The sequence below is a fragment of the Triticum aestivum genome, chromosome 4A (genome assembly GCF_018294505.1).
Source record: "Triticum aestivum cultivar Chinese Spring chromosome 4A, IWGSC CS RefSeq v2.1, whole genome shotgun sequence".
Classification (NCBI taxonomy): domain Eukaryota; kingdom Viridiplantae; phylum Streptophyta; class Magnoliopsida; order Poales; family Poaceae; genus Triticum; species Triticum aestivum.
The window spans coordinates 628,847,955-628,869,062 of NC_057803.1; the positions used below are offsets into that span (position 1 = coordinate 628,847,955).

General features: G+C 49.1%; 2 protein-coding genes across 6 annotated transcripts; both read right to left on the minus strand.

The window, feature by feature from the left end:
• Nucleotides 1-256: 256 nt before the first annotated feature.
• LOC123082753 (uncharacterized) lies at nt 257-3,311 on the minus strand. 4 transcript variants are annotated; one of them, XR_006439105.1, is made up of 6 exons: nt 3,037-3,290; nt 2,742-2,945; nt 2,361-2,597; nt 1,572-2,256; nt 892-1,148; nt 257-795 (listed from the first exon to the last, which is right to left on the minus strand). XR_006439105.1 is itself a non-coding variant. In XM_044505012.1 (6 exons), the coding sequence occupies exons 1-4, from the start codon at nt 3,051-3,053 to the stop codon at nt 2,199-2,201; spliced, it is 516 nt and encodes a 171-aa protein (XP_044360947.1). In that variant the 5' UTR covers nt 3,054-3,311; the 3' UTR covers nt 257-795; nt 892-1,148; nt 1,572-2,198. The 4 variants fall into 4 exon arrangements, 2 of the variants coding, with proteins under 2 accessions (XP_044360947.1, XP_044360948.1); XR_006439104.1 differs by having other exon boundaries at nt 2,361-2,483; nt 3,037-3,289; XM_044505012.1 differs by having other exon boundaries at nt 2,357-2,593; nt 3,037-3,311.
• Nucleotides 3,312-9,347: 6,036 nt separating this feature from the next.
• Nucleotides 9,348-15,167, minus strand: LOC123087751 (probable cellulose synthase A catalytic subunit 3 [UDP-forming]). 2 transcript variants are annotated; one of them, XR_006441496.1, is made up of 15 exons: nt 14,783-15,167; nt 14,412-14,607; nt 14,085-14,293; nt 13,902-14,004; nt 13,646-13,817; nt 12,870-13,136; nt 12,439-12,784; nt 12,221-12,358; nt 11,976-12,101; nt 11,661-11,873; nt 11,275-11,566; nt 10,989-11,185; nt 10,540-10,890; nt 9,810-10,444; nt 9,348-9,667 (listed from the first exon to the last, which is right to left on the minus strand). XR_006441496.1 is itself a non-coding variant. In XM_044509851.1 (14 exons), exons 1-14 carry the CDS (start codon nt 14,861-14,863, stop codon nt 9,860-9,862), a joined length of 3,276 nt encoding a protein of 1,091 aa, XP_044365786.1. In that variant the 5' UTR covers nt 14,864-15,167; the 3' UTR covers nt 9,348-9,859. The 2 variants fall into 2 exon arrangements, 1 of the variants encoding a protein (XP_044365786.1); XM_044509851.1 differs by having other exon boundaries at nt 9,348-10,444.
• Nucleotides 15,168-21,108: the final 5,941 nt, after the last annotated feature.

Here is a 21,108-nt window from a genome sequence, read left to right on the forward strand (position 1 = left end):
CAACCAAACCTTCGCGTGGATGACTGAAACCCTAAACCCTCAACTCCCTGCTTAAGTGCTTATGTACAGGGCTTGAGCAAACCGCCCCTTGGTGTTAAAAAGTTGAATTTGTTGTGTTTTTCTCTTCACGCCCAAGCAGGCATGGCCAACTATACAATGAAATTTAAACCTTTGGTTTGGAGCATGAGCATACACCAAGCAATTGTAGTTAGAAATTTCATATCTTACTAAATTCAGAACAAGGCACAGCTACTGATTGACAGATCAACATCTGCTTTGTATTCATGAGCTGAGCATGCAGGTCGTTCTAATGCTAACATTGCCAACCCATGTAGTTTGATTGGCCCGAAACATCACTTCGTTACATTAAAATAATTGCATAGTCAAACTACGTACTACCACTGAAAACTTAAAGAAACATACAGCGTGGGCTGCTCAAGAGCACAACACAAAATTTCATAATTCATTACAGGCCGATACAGAAAAGTTTTCCTTTGCTCACCAGATACATCACACTGGTCTCATATTTCCTCCAATGTTCAGCAGCCACCTTGTAGTCTTAGTTCTGCATTGGTGCACTTGTTCCTCCGGTGAACTTCGACGCCCCAGGCCTTCAAGACTGTTTCGGAACATCCCCACGATCGGCCCTGCCGATGCACAAATTTTGCAGTCTTGCCAGCTTACTCAAACCTTCATATGGCACCTTCTCCTTGCTTGTTGTAGGCCACCCCATCGCAACAATCGAATAAGAGCCGGGCACTCACAATGGCATGACCTCTCATCACCAGCCTTCCCCTGCATAACACACAACATTCAGAACTTCAGTTTTGGCCATTGACATCACAACAAACCAGCAGTACATTCTGGAGAATTCTGAAATGAAGTTCTTACCGCACACTGCAGCATGCATTTTGACAGCTCGACATTTGGTCTGCCTTTCCCATATGTAATACCAGATCCCTTCTTGCAGGAGTGCAAGTTGTATAAGTCTTATGCTTCACCTAAAGAACCAAGGCGTATCCCCAGTTTCATTACAATCAGACATTACATTGTCCCCTGGATTCTCAGCGGACCCACGAATTGCCTTCTCCAGGGCACTTGGGCGATTAGGACGTGTCCTCCCTGGCACAGCCGCCCCAATCCTTACCCTGCATGCATTGCAGAAATGTTTAAATCACCATATACTTAGGACGAACACATGATAGTCAAAACTTTTGGTATCCATGTGCTTATCACAGCTCAATGTCAAGGCACCATGGTACTCAGACTGCCACCCAGCTGATCAATGAACCAGATAAATATTGGTTCAGTTATCAGAAGCACACATTGAGTTTGCAGAACCACCTTGCTACATATACCAATCTTCAGACGTCTACCGAAATCATTCACTAAGATGTCAAATAATTGTCAAAATGTACCAGCACTGTCTACCTATACCAATGAAAAAAATTACCGTCCAAAATCATTCATATTTATCAAGATACATTACTTGTTAAAATGCTCTTCATCACCGTCATGATTCAAAACAACAAAAATATGCATGTACACCCATCACTTCAGGGTTGAATTACCTTTTCTGAATTTGTAGAACTGATTACGCATAGACCTTTGCGTCCAGCCAGGAGCTATGCATGTGGTGAACCTTGCCTTCCAGCATTCACCCCGCCTCCGTTGCACAGATCTGCCCCTCCATGCTTAACCCGGCACTGCCGGCTGTTGCAGCTTAACACCGGCACTGCCGGCTGTTGCTGACCAGCATTAATATTTGTCGTGGCCACCGGATAATATAGCGCCCAATGGGGATGTCACCATCGTTCAGACGTTCACATCCTCAAGCACCATGAATTTGGCAAGCGATAGGCGAAAAGGGGGGATTGATTTAAGGGGGCAATACACAACTAAAAATGCCAGCGCATCCTAATGGGTCAGTGGCGTACCTTCTAATCGGCCGCATAGTCTTGTTCACCCGCCGACCCTCGCAATGTACGCTAAACGGCAACCGCCTCTCAACTTGAAAAATGCAGCTCCCTGAGATAGGAGATGACTTGCATTTACCACTATTCGGTCCCTGCTGTATACATCGATGTGCTTGTGCAATGGTCAGTGGACTGTCTCAACAAAATTAGGTGAAATCCAATGGTTGTGATTCTCTCTATGCTCTGCAATGTACTACCCGTTGTCCTCTGCCCATAGAAGCCTTACCAGAGCAGGGTACTCACAGCAACAAGACCTTGTGTTCTCAACATCAGCTTTACCCTGCAACATGTTTCCAAATTTCACTCAATTAAGAAAATTACAGCACTCCTGACCATAACTGAATTGACAGATACAAGCTATCTAAACCAAAATTTCTTACTCACCGAGCACCCACACACTATTTCCTGCATGCATTTCGTCCTCTTGACAATAAGCCGGCTCTTCTCGTGAGTACAGATTGTAGAAGTCGTACGCCTCGCCCAAAGAGTCGAAAGTAGTCGCAAGAACTGGTTTGATCAAATTTTCAGCTGGGTTCTCAGCAAAACACCTAACATCCTTCTCGAACTCACTGATTTGATTTGGGCAGGGTGTTTTGCTCGTTGCGGCAGCACCTAATCTGCCTCCAAACACAACCAGTTCTCGTATGACTACTTAAAAGTAAGCAGCATTCACCCCTAGTTGTTCTAATTGTACGATTTCTTTAGTCATGTGAAGTTTGTGTAAATCCCTACATTCCTGACAGGAGGAAGAATTTCAACACTAACCTCTTGTTCCACCCGGGCGCCTGGGGATTCATCTTGCCCGTTGACAGCTCCGATGTCGGAGGCGAGCTCTCCCTCCTGTCCGCTGATGCTTCCTTGGCCGCAAAAATATGTGCCTCGCCGCTGTCCACCGGCCGATGCTGCTCCGCCACCATAGCGCCATTTGCAGGCACCAAGCTCTCTCGTACTTCCTCAAGCCGAGTGGATCTGATTCGGGCAAAACCAAATCCTTTCACTCACCAAAGCCAGTCGCCCAAAAATGGAGACGGAATGACCGGACAAGCAAGGATCTACGTACGTGCCGATTGGCTGCATCAGAAACCCATGGTGCCTCGCCACCGGCGCTCCTTCTCTATCTCTCAGTCTCCAGCTTCCAAATAATCCTCGCCCTAGGCGGAGAAGACAATGGACCCTGCATTCAATTCATGCCTGTACCCACCAAACGGAAAGGGAACTTCCTGATCCACGGATCAGATGGGTCCTCCGATCCTGACCTGCGGCTCAGCTCGCCGACGGCGGCCGGCCGTCCACATACGTGTTAACATGGCCCACCACCCACCGCTACCGTGCACGTATTTCGCTACAGTTAGCATTTTCTAGCAGACCGCAACCACTCGTATAAAGAAAATGGCCCAGATCCAGATGCACAACCCAACGACGTGGATATCGGGAGCATATGTGCGCGTGAGCAGTTACTCCGCGTCCCACTGTGGTGTGGCTTAGATCAGTTCCCTCTGAGATTGATTTGCTGTATTCAAACAATTGTAACCACACTGGTTAAGCAATAGATCTCTTTTTTCTCGCAAAAAAAAGAAAAGAAAAGACAATACTACTTTGTGAAGAAGAAAAAAAAATCCTTGCCAACATAACAATGCTCAACAAGGTCAATTCACAAGGCACACTAAAATGTTGGCAACGATATGCGGCAATGTTTCGAATATCATACCACTGCATATATATATTACCACTTCGCATGTATCCTCAGCGCCCAGATAGCGACGGTCCCATTATCACATACACGGGCGCGCACCCTCACCAATCCTTCAGGAGGATATACTAGAATGATCTAATCCACTAGCAATTACTTCTAGCTTATTTATGTAGTGTGTTTGTGTTTTTATATACAGTTCTCTGTTGTTTGCAGTGAACTGTATGTAGATTGAATAACTGGTTTACTTCTGAAGTGTGCTACTTTTAATTTGTACCTTTGTATTCCTACGTTTGCAACATTTCAATAGCTTCATATGTTCGATTTCTTCAATGTCTCTATATATTATTCTGAAATTAAATTAGCGTGCACTGATCCACTCTTGAATCAGTAGATTGCACATTTGCGAGTGATCATCGAACGCGGCGTGCCGCCGCGCGAATTAGGCTAGTTTCTTACTATGACCAACCTTAGTCTATCTATACATCCATTTGTTTAGCAAGCTAGCCAGCTAGCCATTCGCGTTGACTACTAAACTAAGTGCAAGCCGAGTAAAAAATTGATGAGAAGGTTCCATTCTTTTACGTTTTCAGAGCGCTGTTACAGAGGGCAGTCGATGGATTTTTCAATTGCTGGTAGATGGAGTACTGGTAGTTGTTTAATTAACTTAATTTTAAGATGATGGTATTCCATTTGCAGCCGGGCAGAGATGGAATTAGATCATCTACAGCCAGTCGCCCCAACCCATCTCAAACACACAGGCGGACGACCCGGTTACTGACCGGTATGAAAATTCGACTCAGACAGATGCCTCAAACAGGTCTCAAACGCCCTGACTGACTGGTACTCCTCATATCCAACCCAAGCTTGTTGAGGAATTGTTCGTAAAGCTGCAATGTGTGAGAATCAAAAACTTTGTGGAAGCTCATGACCTCGTGTTATTTTGCACAATATAATTATTGAGGATTAGGGTGATGGTGTTGCCCAAACCAATGATTTTGAAGCGCCTGGAGAACAAATTCAAATCCCGAAAGATTAAGATGCAGCTCAGCTTATGAACTTTCTACAGATGCATCCGAATCTTCGAGATCATCATGTGCACGCGCAGCTACTCAATGATCTTGTGGAGCATATGTGGATCCACAATGGAAACCAAAGAGTTGATGTTTGAGTTGTGCACTTAAAATAAATTTTGTGTAAACAATATGTATTTTCGGTATCAATATTTGTTATTTACATGTGACATTGACATGTATGATTCACGTGCATGGATTCATATGGATTTAAGAGTTCGGATTTAAGATGTATGAATGTCAGACACGATATATAAGGGGTCGTCTGGATACGTCCGTGGGCAATGCCTAAGAACGTTTGCAGTCGTTTGAGTGACCGAATTTATCAAGTTTGATTGTAGATGCTCTTAAATGCTAGCTCGATGTTGCCGCTGCTCGGTCTGAGCTGACGACAACTGATAGTAGGAGGAGTGACTCTTTGATCTGCTTTGGATAATGATCTGGTCGCTGATTCTGTCACGCATCCACTGGATCGGGCAATTGGTCGACAGACCACTGAATTTACTGCCACTGCTACTCGTGCTGCGGCATTTTAAAAAAAAGATCATTTAGATCTATTCATCTTCAATCATGATAATATAACAAACATAAAAAAATCAGTGATGATTACAAGCATTAAAGCAAGCCATGACAATATTATGGCACCTGATTGATTTTGTCCATCTATTTCAATCTGCTTCGCCAACTATACTGGCCATCTGCGGGCGTTGACTATTAAAAATGCACCCTTTGATTTTTTTTATTTTGCATATAAGAATTGTTTGAAGTCAAACTTTATAAAATTTGATCATATTTATATGAAAAAATATCACCATCTATCATACTAAAGTTATACAATATGAAAATTTAACTAATGACATATCTAATGATATTAATTGTACATTGTGAATGTTGATATTTTCTTTTGTAAAGTTGATCAAACTTTACTAGGTTTGACTTCACACAAGTCTTATATACGAACTAAAAAGAACGAGAAGGAGTACGTGCCAAGTACTAGTAGCCACATACTCTACTCATCGATCGACCAAGTAAAAGAAAATTACTCTGTTCAGCGCTCGAGTAAGTAAAGCCGGATCGGAGGAAGGTTCCGTGCATGCATTCTTTTACGACGTTCCAGACCGTGGTTAATTACATGGCTAGGCGTGAAGATGGCATGCGTGGTGGCCAACTTGCACACAGAGTAGTACACTATTATCGTATTCTCCGGCCGGCCAGCCGGCCGGCTGAGTAATCAATTTTTTTTTTCGAATACGCAAAGCTTGTGTATCTTTCTATTAATAGAAGGAGTAGAATGAGTACATTGAGGGATACAACACATGACACGAACGCAGGCAGGCGTGAACATGGTGTCCGGAGCAGAGAGAAGGGATGCTCGGCCCGAATGAAGGAAACAACACAGCTAAACCTACCAAACCCAAAACCAAGAGTGACCAAGACGAACCAGGCATAACTCCAACATCACCCGAGCCAATACAACGGACACCGCGAGCGAGCAAGATAGCGCCTTCAAGAAGGAAAACGATGCTGAGACGTCGTCGCCATCCGGTCCGGAGGAACCAAACCTAGGGTTTCCCCTGAGCTCGAAGAGGGGCGCAGCTGAAGGCCTTGACAACGCCTCCAAGAAGGAAACGACACCCACAGGTGCCGCCGTTGCCAGCACCAGCAAGCCGAGCAGGGATTTCTCCCTAGCCTGAAGCTGAGCAATCCCATAGCCGCCGAATTGGGGGTCGAAGATGAGGAAGCCAATGTTGATCGGAATCACCGTGTCGGAAGCGGGTTGGCAGGGCTGCACCTACCGTCGGAGGGTGGCACCGCCTTCGAACCCAGGAGCTTTGTATCTGGCAAAAGGAGGAGGCTTTGAGGCATACAGGGAAGGGCAGGCAACGAAGCAAACCACACGGGAGGTCAGGACGACGGCGTCAGCAACGCCGACAAGTAAGGACTGGAGGGACGCAGATCCAAAACTGTCGTGGCCTTGCCGTCGAAACATGGGCGAACCAGGTGAGCCCGAAGGGACGCAGCCATCCAGTTGCCAAGGCCGGAGCCGCCCAGCAGAAGCACCGACGGCGGGGGACACCGGAGAGACGCGGGACCGAGACCGCCGGGGCTGAAACAGCTCCAGCAAGGACCTACCGCGAGGGGCCCCGTGTCTGCCAAATCCCTAGAAGCATCGCCGTCTCCATCCAGAAGCCGTCACCGAGGCCTGGGGGAGGAGGTGCCACCGGAGACGAGGGGGGCCGCTTGCATAAGGAAGGCCGCAGGCTGCGAACTCCTCGGCATCCAGCCGCAAGTCCGGCACCCCACCCATGGCCGGCAGCAGCACCAATAGCGGCTGGGCCGCGCCGCCGCAGGTGGTGAGGAAGACCGTAGGGGAAGGCGCCCAAGGCAACGCCGAAATCATCGCCGGACCGGCAAGCGAAGGCAGCAGCTGGAGAAGACGCCGGCGAAGCGCCGGGGAAGAGACCCGTGGTCGCACGGGAAGGGGAGGTGGTGTCCTCAACGGCCGGGGAAGTCACGGCGAGCCCGAGACGGAGGGGAGGGACCGGATCCGGTCGCTCAACATGGCCTGGGCGCACCGCAGCCGCGCCGGACCGACCAGGGGTCGCTGCCGGGGAGGGGGGACGAAGGAGTCGCGAGGCAGAGCGGGGGCGGGGGTGGGGAGCGAGAGAGGCCAGATCCGCCCCGCCGCCACCTTCCTGGGTCCGGCACGGCTTCGCCGGCCGGCCCTCCGGCGGCGGCGATGCGGGGGTGAGCGCTGGGGTTGGCCGCTAGCTGCAGCGGCTAGGATTCCCCCGTGCCGCTAGAGGTAGGCAGACGCGGGGGGAGAAAAAAAAAGGATTTTCGCTGAGTAATCAATCAAGCAAGCTCTTGTCATCTTTTCGAGTAAGCAAGATGAGAGAGAGAGGGACTGATCAAGAGCAGTGGTCCGATCGAGCCTCCTGGCTGGCTTCTCACAGTAGCACTTCGTACGTAGCTCTTTCCCTTTGATTCGACTTGTCTGCATTCTGTACGTACGTACAGTATGCTTGTCCAGAAACTACAAGCGAATTACGTGCTAGCGCTACAAACACGCAGGCGCAGTGAGCATACACATACACACAAGTTGCATAGTACACAACGCCGGCCGCTGCACCCACCGACAAGCCGCAGGCAAGATCAAAATCTGAAGCTAAGCCGGTAGCATTACCGACTGGCAGTACTCCTACCGACGATTAACCAGGGCACCGACGATGGTTGTTCGAGGCAAGGCAAGCACAGATCGATGGCACCGGCTGGCCGGGTCTCCGATCGTCCGTTGGCGCGTCCCATCCGATTCCGATGGGCGTACGGCTCACCTCACTGTCAACCGCAACCACCCACACGCAAACCTTGATCATTTCCACGACCGACGCCCGCCTCCACCCCTTTTCCCCCGCCGATCATCATTGAGGGCTTGTTCGGTTAATCCTCTCCCTAAGAGGATTGAAGGGGATTGGCAAGGATTGGTTTGTATTTTGACTTACAAGAGGTTTAAATCCCCCTCAAACCCCTTCAATCCACTCAGATTCGCACGCAGCCGAACAAGGCCTGAATGATTAGTTACGCGCCCACGAGCCATATATGCGGCCTCCTCGCTTTCCTTTGCGCATCAATCAAATCATTGTACGCCAAAGGGGGAAAATAATGGAGAAGAGGCTGGATGCGGAAGGTACGTGCCACCTAACCCCTAAAGCCTAATCCATCCTAACCTAACCTAACCATCATGCAAGCCGTGATCAGATATCCAGATCAGATCAGGGTCAGGGTCGGGACGAGCCACCGACAGCAAACAAGGGAGGCGCGAAAGGGGGTCGGAGAAGGGCCGAAATGTGCGGGGCAGGAACCAGAATTGGACTGTGCTACACAACGTGCTCGGCATCCACCAGCAACACATCAGAATTTTATGTAGAGTATGTGCATATGCCTCTGGATCAAGCAGCAGGCCATTGGCGAGTGGTGCGCTGGGGCCGGGGCCGGCAGGCAGCGGCGAACATGGGACGGCACGTGCATGTGCAGTCATATCTTTTGTCAAGTACTATGTGGCATGGCGCGGCGCGGCGTACGTGCCGTTGTGCCTGCGCGCCGTGCCCCCACTGGGCTGGACGCAGCTCCTCTGACGTACGGCGCACTCGCTGACGTGTGGACCCGGACCCACGCGTCAGTGGTCCAACGTCAGGTGGCCAGGGGATCCGGCTCCCACTGGGCTGCCCTGCGCCTACACTGCACTGGCACTGCTGTAACAACGCTTAACAGTTAAGCATGGCCGGCTCCCCTCCCGTGTCTGGACCACGGCCGGGCAAATCCAGCGGTAACCATGTGGGCGGAATTCACAGCTAGCTGTTGGTCGGTCGCAGAATCGCAGGGCGCAGAGCTATGGCATGGTCCCTTGAGAGTTAAGAATCCTGGCCTGGCAGACTTTCAGTTTTATGATACCGACGCCACTGGAAATCTGTGTGTCATTATAAGCAGATGATGCATACAACTAGAACTAGATAGAGGAAGAAGATAGCAAGCTAACAATCCCTACCATGAATGGGCAGCAAGCATGCAGGCATTTTTCCATGTTCGAAGCTTTCCAAACAAGCTAGATAAATAATGTGCAGCTTCCTCTATTACAAACGGCATTCTTGCCTTACAGAGAGAAAATACAAGTTGTTTTCAGTTTGTACATACATAATAATACATCCTTCGGGCATAGCATTACAGACGACAGCTCTCAGTTTCGGCTCACTTACATACATTTTATCCTCTCCATTCAAATCAAGGTCAACAAATAAAGAATCGCTGGCTGGCTGGACAATGAAACAACACTGGAACTGACTGACTGACTGACTGACTTGCTGCCTGTATTCTTTCTTCTTCGTGGCCGAACTGCACAGAGGTGAAGAAGGGTTGCCGCAGCCTCCCGTCTGCCCAAATATTTTGCATATATGAGGCCCAGCTACCCACCATGGAACAAAACCAATAACTTAACACTTGTTGCATGTTTGTTTTCTATCTACACAGGGGATGGAGGAATGGAAGAGAAAAAAATTATGGGCACAAAAACACCTTCAAAATTACTCCACATGATGACTGATGTTGATCCATCCTTTCATCTCCTAGGTGCAGTCCAGACCGCACTCCTCCAGAAGAGGGCCGTCGGTCTTGGCGAGGAAAGGGTTCACACGCACCCACAGGAGCGAGATGATCGAAGCCAACAGGATGGACCAGACGATGACGATCGTCGGGGTCCTGTTCTGCCTTCCAAGAAGACCCTTGAGGAACGGGTAAAGATGGACAATAACCCAGAATGCGAAGAAGAGCTTCCCGAAGAGAGGCCCCCATGACTCATATCCGTTGTTGATCGCGTTGGAGATGCCGGCAACCACCCCGATGAAGTTCAGCAGGAGCAAGGTGGTCGGGGGTATCAGCAAGGTTGTCCATTTGAAGGTGTACAGTTCCGAGAACTCCTCATCATCTCCAGCCTTTGTTGTGACGGTGAAGCTTGTGTCCACACCAGCTATCACCTTGAGAAGTCCTTGGAACACGGCAAAGAGATGGGCAGAGACACCTCCAATGACCCAGAACTGCTCATTCCTCCACCAATCGTCAACCGCGACACGAGCCCATCTCATTTCCAGAATACCCGTAGCAAAAATGCAGATGAAAAGTGACATGTACCAGATACTGGCAAGATTGCTAAGCTGCAAGACAGAACCAAAAGGGAAGGGGTAAGGTTTAAATCGTACCAGACTTGCCACTTCACAGAAGATAGAACTAGAAGCTAAGTATGCTTTACCTCTGGGGTGATGAACTTTCCCGTTAACAAGCAGATGGCCGGCAACGTACAGTAGGCCAGAAGTGGAATGGATGTCCAAGGATAGACGATGGAGTTGATGTAGGAAAATCTTTCCAAAAATTTCAGTCCACCACCATACCCATACCAAAGAGGGCAATGGTTGCTGAAGAAGATCTCAATAGACCCAAGAGCCCACCGAAGAACCTGGTTAAGACGATCCGAAAGATTGAGAGGCGCAGAACCTTTGAATGCAGGCCTTTTAGGTATGCAGTAAATCGACCGCCAGCCATGGCAATGCATCTTAAACCCAGTTAGGATATCCTCTGTAACTGACCCATAGATCCAGCCAATCTGCAATAAATAAATAAACAAATGGTTATGATTTACTACTAGGCAACAGATATTTGGACTACCTAATCAGCACACAGCAACCAAGCTCCTGACTTTACCTCTTTTCCCCAGTCTGTCTTGTCTTCATAGCCACAACCGATGACATGTATAGCTTCCTTCAGAAGAGAAGCTGGACTATCACACCTCAGGGTTCCACCATTCTCAAGAAGCGTGGATGCAACAAAAATGGCAGACTGGCCAAATTTCTTCTCTAACTTCTGTTGGTTTACAATACCAGCCTTCTGAGTTTCAGCTCCTGCCGAAAACATTGCAAAGTAGGGCATGTTAATACTAACTATTGAGGATGTTTCTAAAATAACCAAAATGCTGGAAGTCGAGTGGTACCTGCAGCTGCTTCGTCAATTTCACTGAGTGCGTACGCAGGTGATTGATTTTCTTCCTTCTTGAAAAACAACCTCTTCTTCTTCTCTGTCTTTGGCTTGGTAACCTTCTTCTTGTTCTTCCTGTTACCAAAGCAGAAACAGCACACACACCACTTTGGCCAGCAGTTGCAAGTCCTTGACGGTGGCTTCTTTGTTTTGGGAGCATCATAACCGTACAGCGCCTGCCTTCTAAAGACACATCCAGTACCAACATAGATGGGGCCTTGAATACCATCCAAACCTTTCATGTTGATCTGTGTGAGACAAATAATGTTAGGGAAACTTCATCGAAGTTACACAGAATGTAGCCAAGAGAAATATCTCAGAAACATGAAATCCAAGACTTACATCAAAGAAGACGACATTCTTGTTAGCATATCGATCATGACGATCAATGGAGTCGAATCTTTGTGGGAACTGCACATAGCAAACTTTCTTTCCTACCAGAGGATCCATCATGAAACACATGGCTTCCTTGACTGCCTTGCTGTTGTTCACATAGTGATCACAATCCAAGTTAAGCATATATGGAGCATTCGTTAGCACAGCAGAGACACGGACCTGTAAAAGAGCAAACCATTAGAAAGGAACTTAAAATCACTGTGTGCTACTACTAGCTATAGAGAAGACTGGCTGAAAATGCATCCAAAATATTATTATTACCAATGCATTCATAGCACCAGCCTTCTTGTGATGGTTATAGCCTGGCCGTTTTTCTCTTGAGACATAAACCAATCGAGGCAGCTCATTTCCTTCCACATCAAGGCCACCACTTTGACCAAGGAAGACCTATTGGTAGACAAAATAGGACTTCATTAGGGCAAAGTGGGAAAAAGAAAAAGAAAAAGGAATAACCATTTGATGTCAGCATATAGGCTGGATAGCACCACGAACTGTAATAAGCATACCTGAATCATTCCAGGGTGATCACGGACATTGTTCCCAGGCCAGGGAGTTCCATCCTGCATGGTCCATCCTTCCTCAGGAACTTTCTGGGCTTTAGCAACCAAGGCATTGATTCTGATCTTGAATTCCTCATACTCTCTCTGGAAAAGAAGACATGGCCAAAATTAGCATACACTTCTATCAACTGAAGGAACATAGCAAAGTGGCTCAAATTATGCACCTTCATTGCTCTCCTGTCCCTAACAAAGTTTGGTACCACCTTGTCTTTCAGGTAGTCTATCTTCTGTTGGAAGTACCACTCTGGAGCACGAGGCTCAATGCTATACTTCTTACAGAAAGGAACCCATTTCTTTGCAAATTCAGATGTTTCAGACAATCCTTCGAATGTCAGCATGGCAGCACCATCATCAGAAACATAGCAAGAAAGCTTGTCAACCGGATAATCTACCGCCAGGATAGATAGGATAGTGTTTGCTGTGACCAGCGGAGGCTCCTTTGCGGGATCGACCGTACTGACAAAGAAATCAACTGGGGCGAGTTGAGATGGCTGGCCTTCCTTGTCGAACCTAACAATACAACACAAGCAGTTAGTTCCATAACTTTGGGAGAATAACAGAAGGCAAGTATTAATAGGTGGCAGCAGTAACCAACCTCAATGTCAACCGGTCAAGGTAAGTCTCCCTCTCAATAGGGAACCACTTGGGGAACTGATCAAGAATCCAAGACATGGCAAACCATATCTCACATATGACAGATATGAGCCACAAAACAAATGCATCATGCACCGGATGCATAACACGATAGTGGAAGAAGAGACACACAATCACCAAACGGATCACAATGATCATCCTGTAGGGATTAATCAGGCTTGAAGGAATGGGAACCTTTCTGGACAGTGGCTGCCTAGCTTCATCCATGCTGGTAAATAAAATCAAGAAAAAGTTAGTACTCGAGTACAGAGTCTAGTAACACATTTTTTACAACAACAAAAAAGTTTTGTCTAAGCAAAGACCAGATAGAATTTTCTTCCTTGTAGTCAAAGATACAAATAAAACAGAGAACTATTGTTTTTCTAGCATGTAGTCATTACTAAATGGCACTTGCGCAGTTACATCTTCACCCAGCTTAGACAAATGCAGCAGTTTTAAGATAGATCTAAGGAATACGAATTCGCCGGTTTGTTTCCATGTTTTAGCAAAATGTACATCTTCTTTTGGCGTTTTAGGTCCTCTACGGAGCGCATCGCGACACTCAAATGGATATTCTTTTGGCATTTTAGGTCCTCTACGGAGCACATCGTGACACTCTAGTTGAGCATGAACTATCTAGTCTGTTTGACCGATACTAATGCAGTTAAAACCAAGAATTAATCAGAAAGGCGCTAAAGACCAAACTAATAGATGCGAAGCGAGTTTCTAGTGTCGTACAGTGGCAGATCTGCATCGTCGCCATCCCCGTTCCAGTCTTTACCGCCATCATTTCTGGCCTGATGCAGCCTCTCCTGCTTCTGCTTCCAGCTCTCCATCCTCTCCTTCCAGGCGACGCTACCGTACCCGTAGGAACCAATATCCTTGGATGGGTCCATGGATCTCGGTTGCACTGCAGCACAACAACCATCAGTATCCCTGAACCACTGTTACAGCTAAATGCTAGTAGGAGAAGATGATATTTCCAAATGCGCACCAGGAAGGTTGGAATCAGCATAAGGGAGCGGGTGGATCCTCTTTCCCCCGCCGCCGACGAAGGAAGGAACAAGGGCGTGCTGCTCCGGCGGGATGTCGTCGACCTACACACGGCGAGCGAGCAATTGAGCATCCAGCAAGGCAGGCAGTCTGATATTACGGCAGAGGAGGGTGAGTTAATTACCATCTGGCCATTGGTGAGGAGTGGAACATTGGGGTTGGGCTGGAAGGGCTGGTGCACGCCGTCGAGGTCGCCGCCGCGGCCGTAGGTCATGTGGGCGTGGAGCATGGACTCGGCGGCGTACTGCGAGTCGTCCCTGTCCCTCCAGTTGAACTCGTCCTCCAGGTCGTCGGCGCCGTCCTCCTCCTCATCCCCGGGCACGCGCGCGCACCCTGCAACCAAATCCGAGTCAGAAAACGCGTGAAGAAATCCCATCGAAATTGGGAGGTGAGCTCGTCGTCGGTCGGCGGCATTGGGAAGGGTGGGCCGAGAGTGAAGGAGTGGAACAACCCTTGAGGCGCTTGTAGCGGGTCTTGCACTGCGGGCAGTTCTGCGTGCCCTCGCGGCGCTCGTACTCGTAGCAGTCGCGGCAGACGGGGAAGGCGCACTCGTTGCAGGCGACGAAGGGGTCGCCGCCGGGGCCGAGCCCGAGGTCGTCCCCGCAAATCTGGCACGCCCCGCGGTTCTGCTGCTTGAGCGGCCTCGCCTGCATCCACCGCCACACAAACAGAAGAAGAGATTGAGAAACGGCAACCCAACAGAACCTCCGCCCGACCGACACGGAGAACAACAGCCTCCGGAACCCTCGCGCGCGGATTCCGCGGCGCCGACGACCTAGCCAGACCAGAACCAGAAGCGAAGGAAGCGGCGGGGCCACTCACCCCTGGCTCCCCGTCGCGGCGGATGACGACGAGCTCGTTGCGGTTGTGCGAGCCCGCAACCAGCCCGGCGCTGGCCTCCATCCCTCAGACCCGCACCAGATCCCCCGGATCCCGATGCCCGCGCCGAGACAGAGGAGGTCGGGGCGCGGCGCGGCGCGGCGGCGGGAGGGGGATTGGGGGAGGGGAATGGGGAACGAATGGAATGAATTGGGGAAGGGCTGGGGGGGCTTCCGCCTGGTGTTGTAGTACCACTGCGATGTGGTGTGGTGTGTTCTTTTTTTTATTCGGCAAATCGGTGGTGGTGGTGGTGGTGGTGGTTGCCCTCCTAGAAACAGCTCATCGCCGCCCCCAACCCGCTGTGCCTGTGCCTCTCTCTCTCTGTGTTTCGACGACAGCTCCCCCTCACATGCGCCCCAGTTTTGTACTACTCGCTCGCCCCGTCGGTCCTCCCTCCCCTCGCTTTCTCTCTCTACACCCACCCACGCCCCTGCGTTTCTCTCTCTAGACTGTCGGTTCCCTACTTCCCTCTCCCTCTCTGAATTATTATTATTATTATTGCGAGTTAACAATCGGTACCTTGCTTGTAACCACGGCGCAGGCATGTGCGGGCAGAGTTTTTTTTCCTTAGCCGCATGTGCGATCAGGGTTGTAGAGAGAGAAAGGGGAGGAGGAAAGTGTCGGTGACGGTGTGGCGCTACCACGCACCGGAGCCCGGATGACTGTTGACCCTAGACTCGACTACTGGTTAGACAGAGGGAGCGGGGTTGCGTTGGTTGGGCTGTCCGTCTCGCACTGGTCAACAAGGTTGTTATTACGCTCCTTTGAGAGGAAAAACAGCATGGGCTGGGCGCTATCTATTTTCTCTGCTCAGGGTGTGAAAATGAAAATTTTGGTAGCCTGTACGTGTCTGGCTACAGAGGATCGTCCGCTTTGCTTTGCTTGGGAAAGGAGACGAGAAGGTCGCTGCTTGGGCTGAAATATCCATGGTACAAAAAGGGATTTACTGCCGCTAATGTTTGTTCTTCTGGAAAGAAGAAAAGCAGAGAAATATTTTGGACGAAACTGATGAAGGACGGTGACGTGAGGGAGACCCGTAGGAAAAAAGGAAATGAAAGAGAGAAAGGAGCCCGCCAACTAACGCGAAAAACAAAATAAATAAATAAACAGCAGCATGAGTATCATAATTTAGCGGAGAAGAGTTCCGTTTCGATGATGGCGTATTTGCATTGCAGCGAGAGAAGAGAGCAAGTGTCGGTACGAAGTGGAGCGAGCGAGCGTTGGTTCACTGGTGATGATGACGATGATGATCTCGACCCACCAACCCACTCGCTTATTCGCTCATATTTTATCTCTCGGACCGTGACAGCACAACATACTCGTTTTCTTCATTATTATACTAGTCGGCTCCTCCACGACCCGATCAGGATCGCCTTTAGCCCGTGGCCGGAGATTAGTTAGGAGAATAATAATCCGGATTATTTTTATTTTTTTAAAAGTAATAATCCGGATTATTGTTCGGAGCGGCAGCCTGGGATGATGGGGCCGGATGTCTCTGTCGGTGGGCCCGCCGACTGGGCTGGATTAGCAGTAGTTCGCGCGAGCTAGCTAACACTGCGCGTCCGTGATTACTGCGGCCGGCCGCCTGCACATCTCTGTCGCCTCTTAACTCCTCCCCTCTCTCTCTCTCTTCAGACAGAATTGGACGGTGCATTTTCTTTTCTTGTTCTTTTGGACGACACCGCAGTTACTTTTGGTACGTAGTCGGAGGAGCAGTGCTAGATGTGGTCTTTGGCCGGAGATGGCATAGAAGGGGCTGCAATCAATGTGGCTCCGTAGATTGGTCGCTTCTTGTCTTTGTACGCACACTCCGTGGTACAGCACGTCCGCAGCAATTGGCCCTGCACCGAAACCCATCGGCAGTTACTACCTCTTCGTGCTCTAGCCCTTTCTCCCAGTGGAAGATGGTACTGTACTACTCCTTGTCTAGCTAGCTGGGGAGTGTGTGATATCTCTGCGTGTGTGTAAACGCTTTCCCCGGCCCACCTCTCCCTTTTGGCCAGCCACAGACTACCGACACCTGAACTAACCCACACACACTCCCCGTCTCAATCATCACCATCATGGCGTTCCACAAAAGGGTAAACGAACCCCGTGATTAAGGGGCCTTAACCCCCACGACGCCTAAGCTAAACTAACTAAACTAAAAGCTCGCCCGGTTGGTGGGCCGGCGTTAGTTAGCATTAGCACTACCGTTGCTACAGTACACAGTGAGCCAGCGAGCGAGAGAGGACTCGAAATACTACTCTTTTTTTTTACACCGATCAATTAAGCGCGTTGGCTTCTCGGGCCGCGCACGAGATCCAGAGGGAGGGAGGGACGGAGGGAGGGAGGGTAGGTCGATTCGATTGCGTGGCATCAATGGCCGCATCATTGCCGGACCGTCTCGTCTCTCTTTTTAACCCTGTACTGCTACGTGTGATCGGGAGCACGTCATTCGCTTCCTTCCTGGCAAAGCCTGCGCCTGCGAGCGCGTGAATCCTCTGCTGCCGTAAAAGCTCCACCGTCCGAGATCCCACGATACTACTACGTACAGTCCCGAGCATCGGCAGCTGCGGAGTCGTCTGTCTCTATCGTTATCCGGGGACTTTAGCCTCTTTAGTCAGGGGTGCTTGGAACTTTAGCCTTTAAAAGAGACTATTTTTAGTCAGACTAAAAATAGTCCTTTGGATCCAAGCAGGTCCTTAGCTCCGGTGCGTTCCACACAATTTTCACTCAAAAGCTGAGGCTCTGCACAGATTGTAAAATAACGGCGCAATTAAGCATGTGCACGGATCACATGGCAAATAATTTGACCGCGGGAGTTTATGATTTAATTACTGCTGGCTTTGCAACTGGCAAAGCGAAGGAGCTTGATCTGATCCGATCTGATCTGATCGCGCGCCGAGTCAAGGTCGCCACCCATGTGTTTGGATGGCTCGATGCAGTGCGGCTGGCTTCATTGCTCCACCTAGCCTAGCTGTACCACGCCCGCGCGCTCCCGAATTTAGCCTCATGCATGCCTACTTGCACGCCCTTTGTTTCTTTGTTTGTTATTATACGTACCTCTCAACGATCCTCCGGAGATCCCTTTTGTCTTCTTTTTTGGTTCAGATCCTTCTCCTCAGAGCGACGATCCTTCCGCGTGCTGGTTTGGCGGCCATTGCTGGAAATCGAAAAGGGGGCGAGCCCCAAATAGAATTGTAGAAATTCAGTTAATGCATGCCATGATAGCGTTGCTCCGCCTTGCTTCTTTTTGCTTGCCTTGCGTTTTGCCTTGTTTGACCAAAACAAGGGACGGGACGGGAAGGAACTGTACTGCTCATGTCCTTCCTTGTCCAGGTTTCCCTACTTCTTTTCAAGAAAAAATATATTTTCATTCTTTTTTTACAAGTGCCCCATAAATTTGACATAGCAAGTCTATACAACCGGGTATAGCAAGTTCACAAAAGATCGGACATAGCAAGTTCGTCGATCGACTATAATCTATAGCTAAACGACAGATAAAAGTTAGATATCGGACGCCGGACTTCACCACTTCCTCGACGACCTTCCTCTTAGGGTCTCCGGAGTGGCGGTAGTACTCCTCGGTGTAGGAGGGCCACTCGGACACCTCCATGTCGGGCCGCAGTGCCTTGGCATTTGCATTGATGGTGAAGGGTATCAGCAGATGACGTCGCGGTGGGCAGTGGCCAAAGCACAAATCTACAGGACCCGCAACCGAACCATCTATATCTAGCCAGCGCCGCCCTCTTCCTTCCATGACGAGCAAACCGCTCCTCTGGATCGGGAAGCCATGGGCACGAGCACCCAACGCCTTCCGGAAGGAGCAGCGGCTGAAGGAGCTAGAATTTGACTTGGCGAGTGCGTCCCAATCAATGGGGAAGGGAGGGGGATATACGAGGAGGGTGCAGATCGGAGCAGAGTGTGAAGGAAGCTTAGCAGTTGAGAGTGCTTGGGTTTGGTCCAAATGGGGATGGTATGGGGTTTATGTGGGGTTGGGATGGGGAAACATGGGTCAGCCTGACATGACAGCCACTTCTGACATGTACGGACTTCGTCATATTCGTCTCACATATGGACTGGATTTAAGGGGTGCCAAATAACCTAGACAATTTGGCTGAATATTAGGTGTCCAGTTGAGTGCGGTTTTTGGGTCCGGGTTGTCCTACGAATAAATGAGGGGCATGTGGGAGGTCCAGTTCTGGACGCTCTAAGAGCATCTACAGTCAGGCGTCTCAAACCCCCTCAAACGCTCAGGTTGCCTGCCACGTCGAACCCAATACCTCGACCCCACCACAAATTCACCCCCCAGATCTATCGATTTCATTTGCTCTTTCTCCTCTTTTATTTCTCCTCCGTGCCAACCTTCTCGTAGCTCTGCCGCCATTCGCTCCTCCTCCACCGGTTGGAGCCTTCGCGTCGTCAGCGCGGAAGTTGTCGCCAACCCGGGCGCCACCTTCCGATGCTTCGTCGTATGAGGCGTATGGACTAATGGAGCTTAATAAAATGTATTGGTTCAACACAACAAGTATAGGGGATCGCAACAGTCTTCGAGGGTAGTATTTCACCCAAATTTATTATCTCGACACTGATACGTCTTCAACATATTTATAATTTTTATTGTTTCATGCTTTTATATTATCAATCTCGGATGCTTTATATGCTTTACTTATATCATTTTTGGGACTAACTTATTAACTCAGTGCTCAGTGCCAGTTCCTATTTTTGCTTGTTTTTGGCTTTTCAGAAAATCAATACCAAGCGGAGTCCAAATACGATGAAACTTTATGGTGATTTTTTTCTGAACCATAAGGGACCCTCGAAGGTTCGGAGGGAGGCCAGAAGACCCACTGGAGAGTCACAAGCTCACCGGGCACGCCCCCTGTGCTCGTGACTCCCCTTCTCTCCTTGGCCGGTGCAAGGGGAGGGGAGTCCTTCTCCTCCTCTTGGCTGCCCGTCTCCCCTCCAATCTATATATACATAAGGTATTGAGCTCTTTTGAACACACAAGTTTTGGAGTCTCCTCTAGTTCTAGTTGGTCCCAGTTGAGTAATTAGAGCTAGACTAATCCTCCCATCCTCATAATTAGAAGCCCAATGTGATTCTAATCTCCTCCCTCTGATTCTCCGGCGATGATTAGCTCTGGATGCCAAACCGCTGCCGAATCGTGAAGGTTGCACGCTTGCAACCAAGTAGAGGGGCCGTGCTTTCGGTCTTCAGTTCGAGGGACTGTTCGTGGGCAGTTCGCAGGATCGTTCATCGACGGTTCAAGGGACTCCAAGTACAATCTACACCGACACGTTCTTCTTCTACTGCAACTCTGTGACGATGACAATCTTGATCCCGACCCGTTATGCATCTTCATATTGATCTTGGGTGTGCGTAGGCGCGATTTTGTTTTTGTTTTCTAGTACGTTTACCAACAACTACAATGTCAACAGGCGCGACTACAACATGGAATACTATCTTGCAGGTGGCATCTATCCTTAGTGGGCAACGTTTGTGAAAACCATATCCGGACCACAAGGCAATAAACAAATCCACTTTGCAACAATGAAGGAAGCAGCTAGGAAGGATGTGGAGAGGGCATTCATAATGTTTCAAGCTCGTTGGGTGAAAGGATCGGTATTGTCAATTAGAGGGGGTGAATAGGCGACTAACATTTTGTACCTCTTTAGAAAAATTTAGGTTCAACAAGTTGTCTGAATATGCAACTAGGTGGGCAACATATATGACAAGCAACACAAGAACAAGTGCAAGCACAATAAACTCACAAAAAAAGCTTGCACAAAGTAAAGAAAAGAAATAACCGCACGTGGAATCAATGGAGACGAGGATGCATGTGTGTTCCCGGAGTTCCCTCCTTTGGGGGAGGTATGTCTCCGTTGGAGAGGTGTGGATGCACAATGCTCCCTAGGCGTCCCTAAGTCCACCTTATTCTCCTCATCCCTTGCACAATGCAAGGTGCCATGAATCCACTAGCGGTGCCCTTGAAGGCGGCAACTAGAACATTTACAAACAAGGTTGGGGCTCTTTACACAACTTAATTGGAGGCTTCCAGCACAACCACGAAGCTTCACCACGATGAAATGTGGCTTTGAGGTGACCTCTTCCATCTAGGGTGCCCAAACATCCCAGAGTAACAAGATTCATAAGTGAAAGTATGGGAGAATCAAATTTCCTTTGATGGAAGTGTAGATCTAGGTCTTCTCCCTCAATTCCTAGCAAATCAGCAAGTTTGGTTAGTTAGAAAAGGAGATAGGACAAGAAATAGCTTAGGCATCAAT

Excerpts from the sequence above, each read along its gene's own strand:
- LOC123082753 (XM_044505012.1), bottom strand. Across the intron at positions 2,594-2,741 it reads GCGCCCGGGTGGAACAAGAG|ATTAGGTGCTGCCGCAACGA; the intron begins GTTAGTGTTGAA and ends GTTTGGAGGCAG. Across the intron at positions 2,257-2,356 it reads AGTGTGTGGGTGCTCGGTGA|GGTAAAGCTGATGTTGAGAA; the intron begins GTAAGAAATTTT and ends AACATGTTGCAG.
- LOC123087751 (XM_044509851.1), bottom strand. The coding sequence starts at position 14,863 with ATGGAGGCCAGCGCCGGGCTGGTTGCGGGCTCGCACAACCGCAACGAG. Across the intron at positions 14,294-14,411 it reads CCGCTACAAGCGCCTCAAGG|GGTGCGCGCGCGTGCCCGGG; the intron begins GTTGTTCCACTC and ends ATTTGGTTGCAG. Across the intron at positions 12,785-12,869 it reads CTTGACCGGTTGACATTGAG|GTTCGACAAGGAAGGCCAGC; the intron begins GTTGGTTACTGC and ends TTGTATTGTTAG.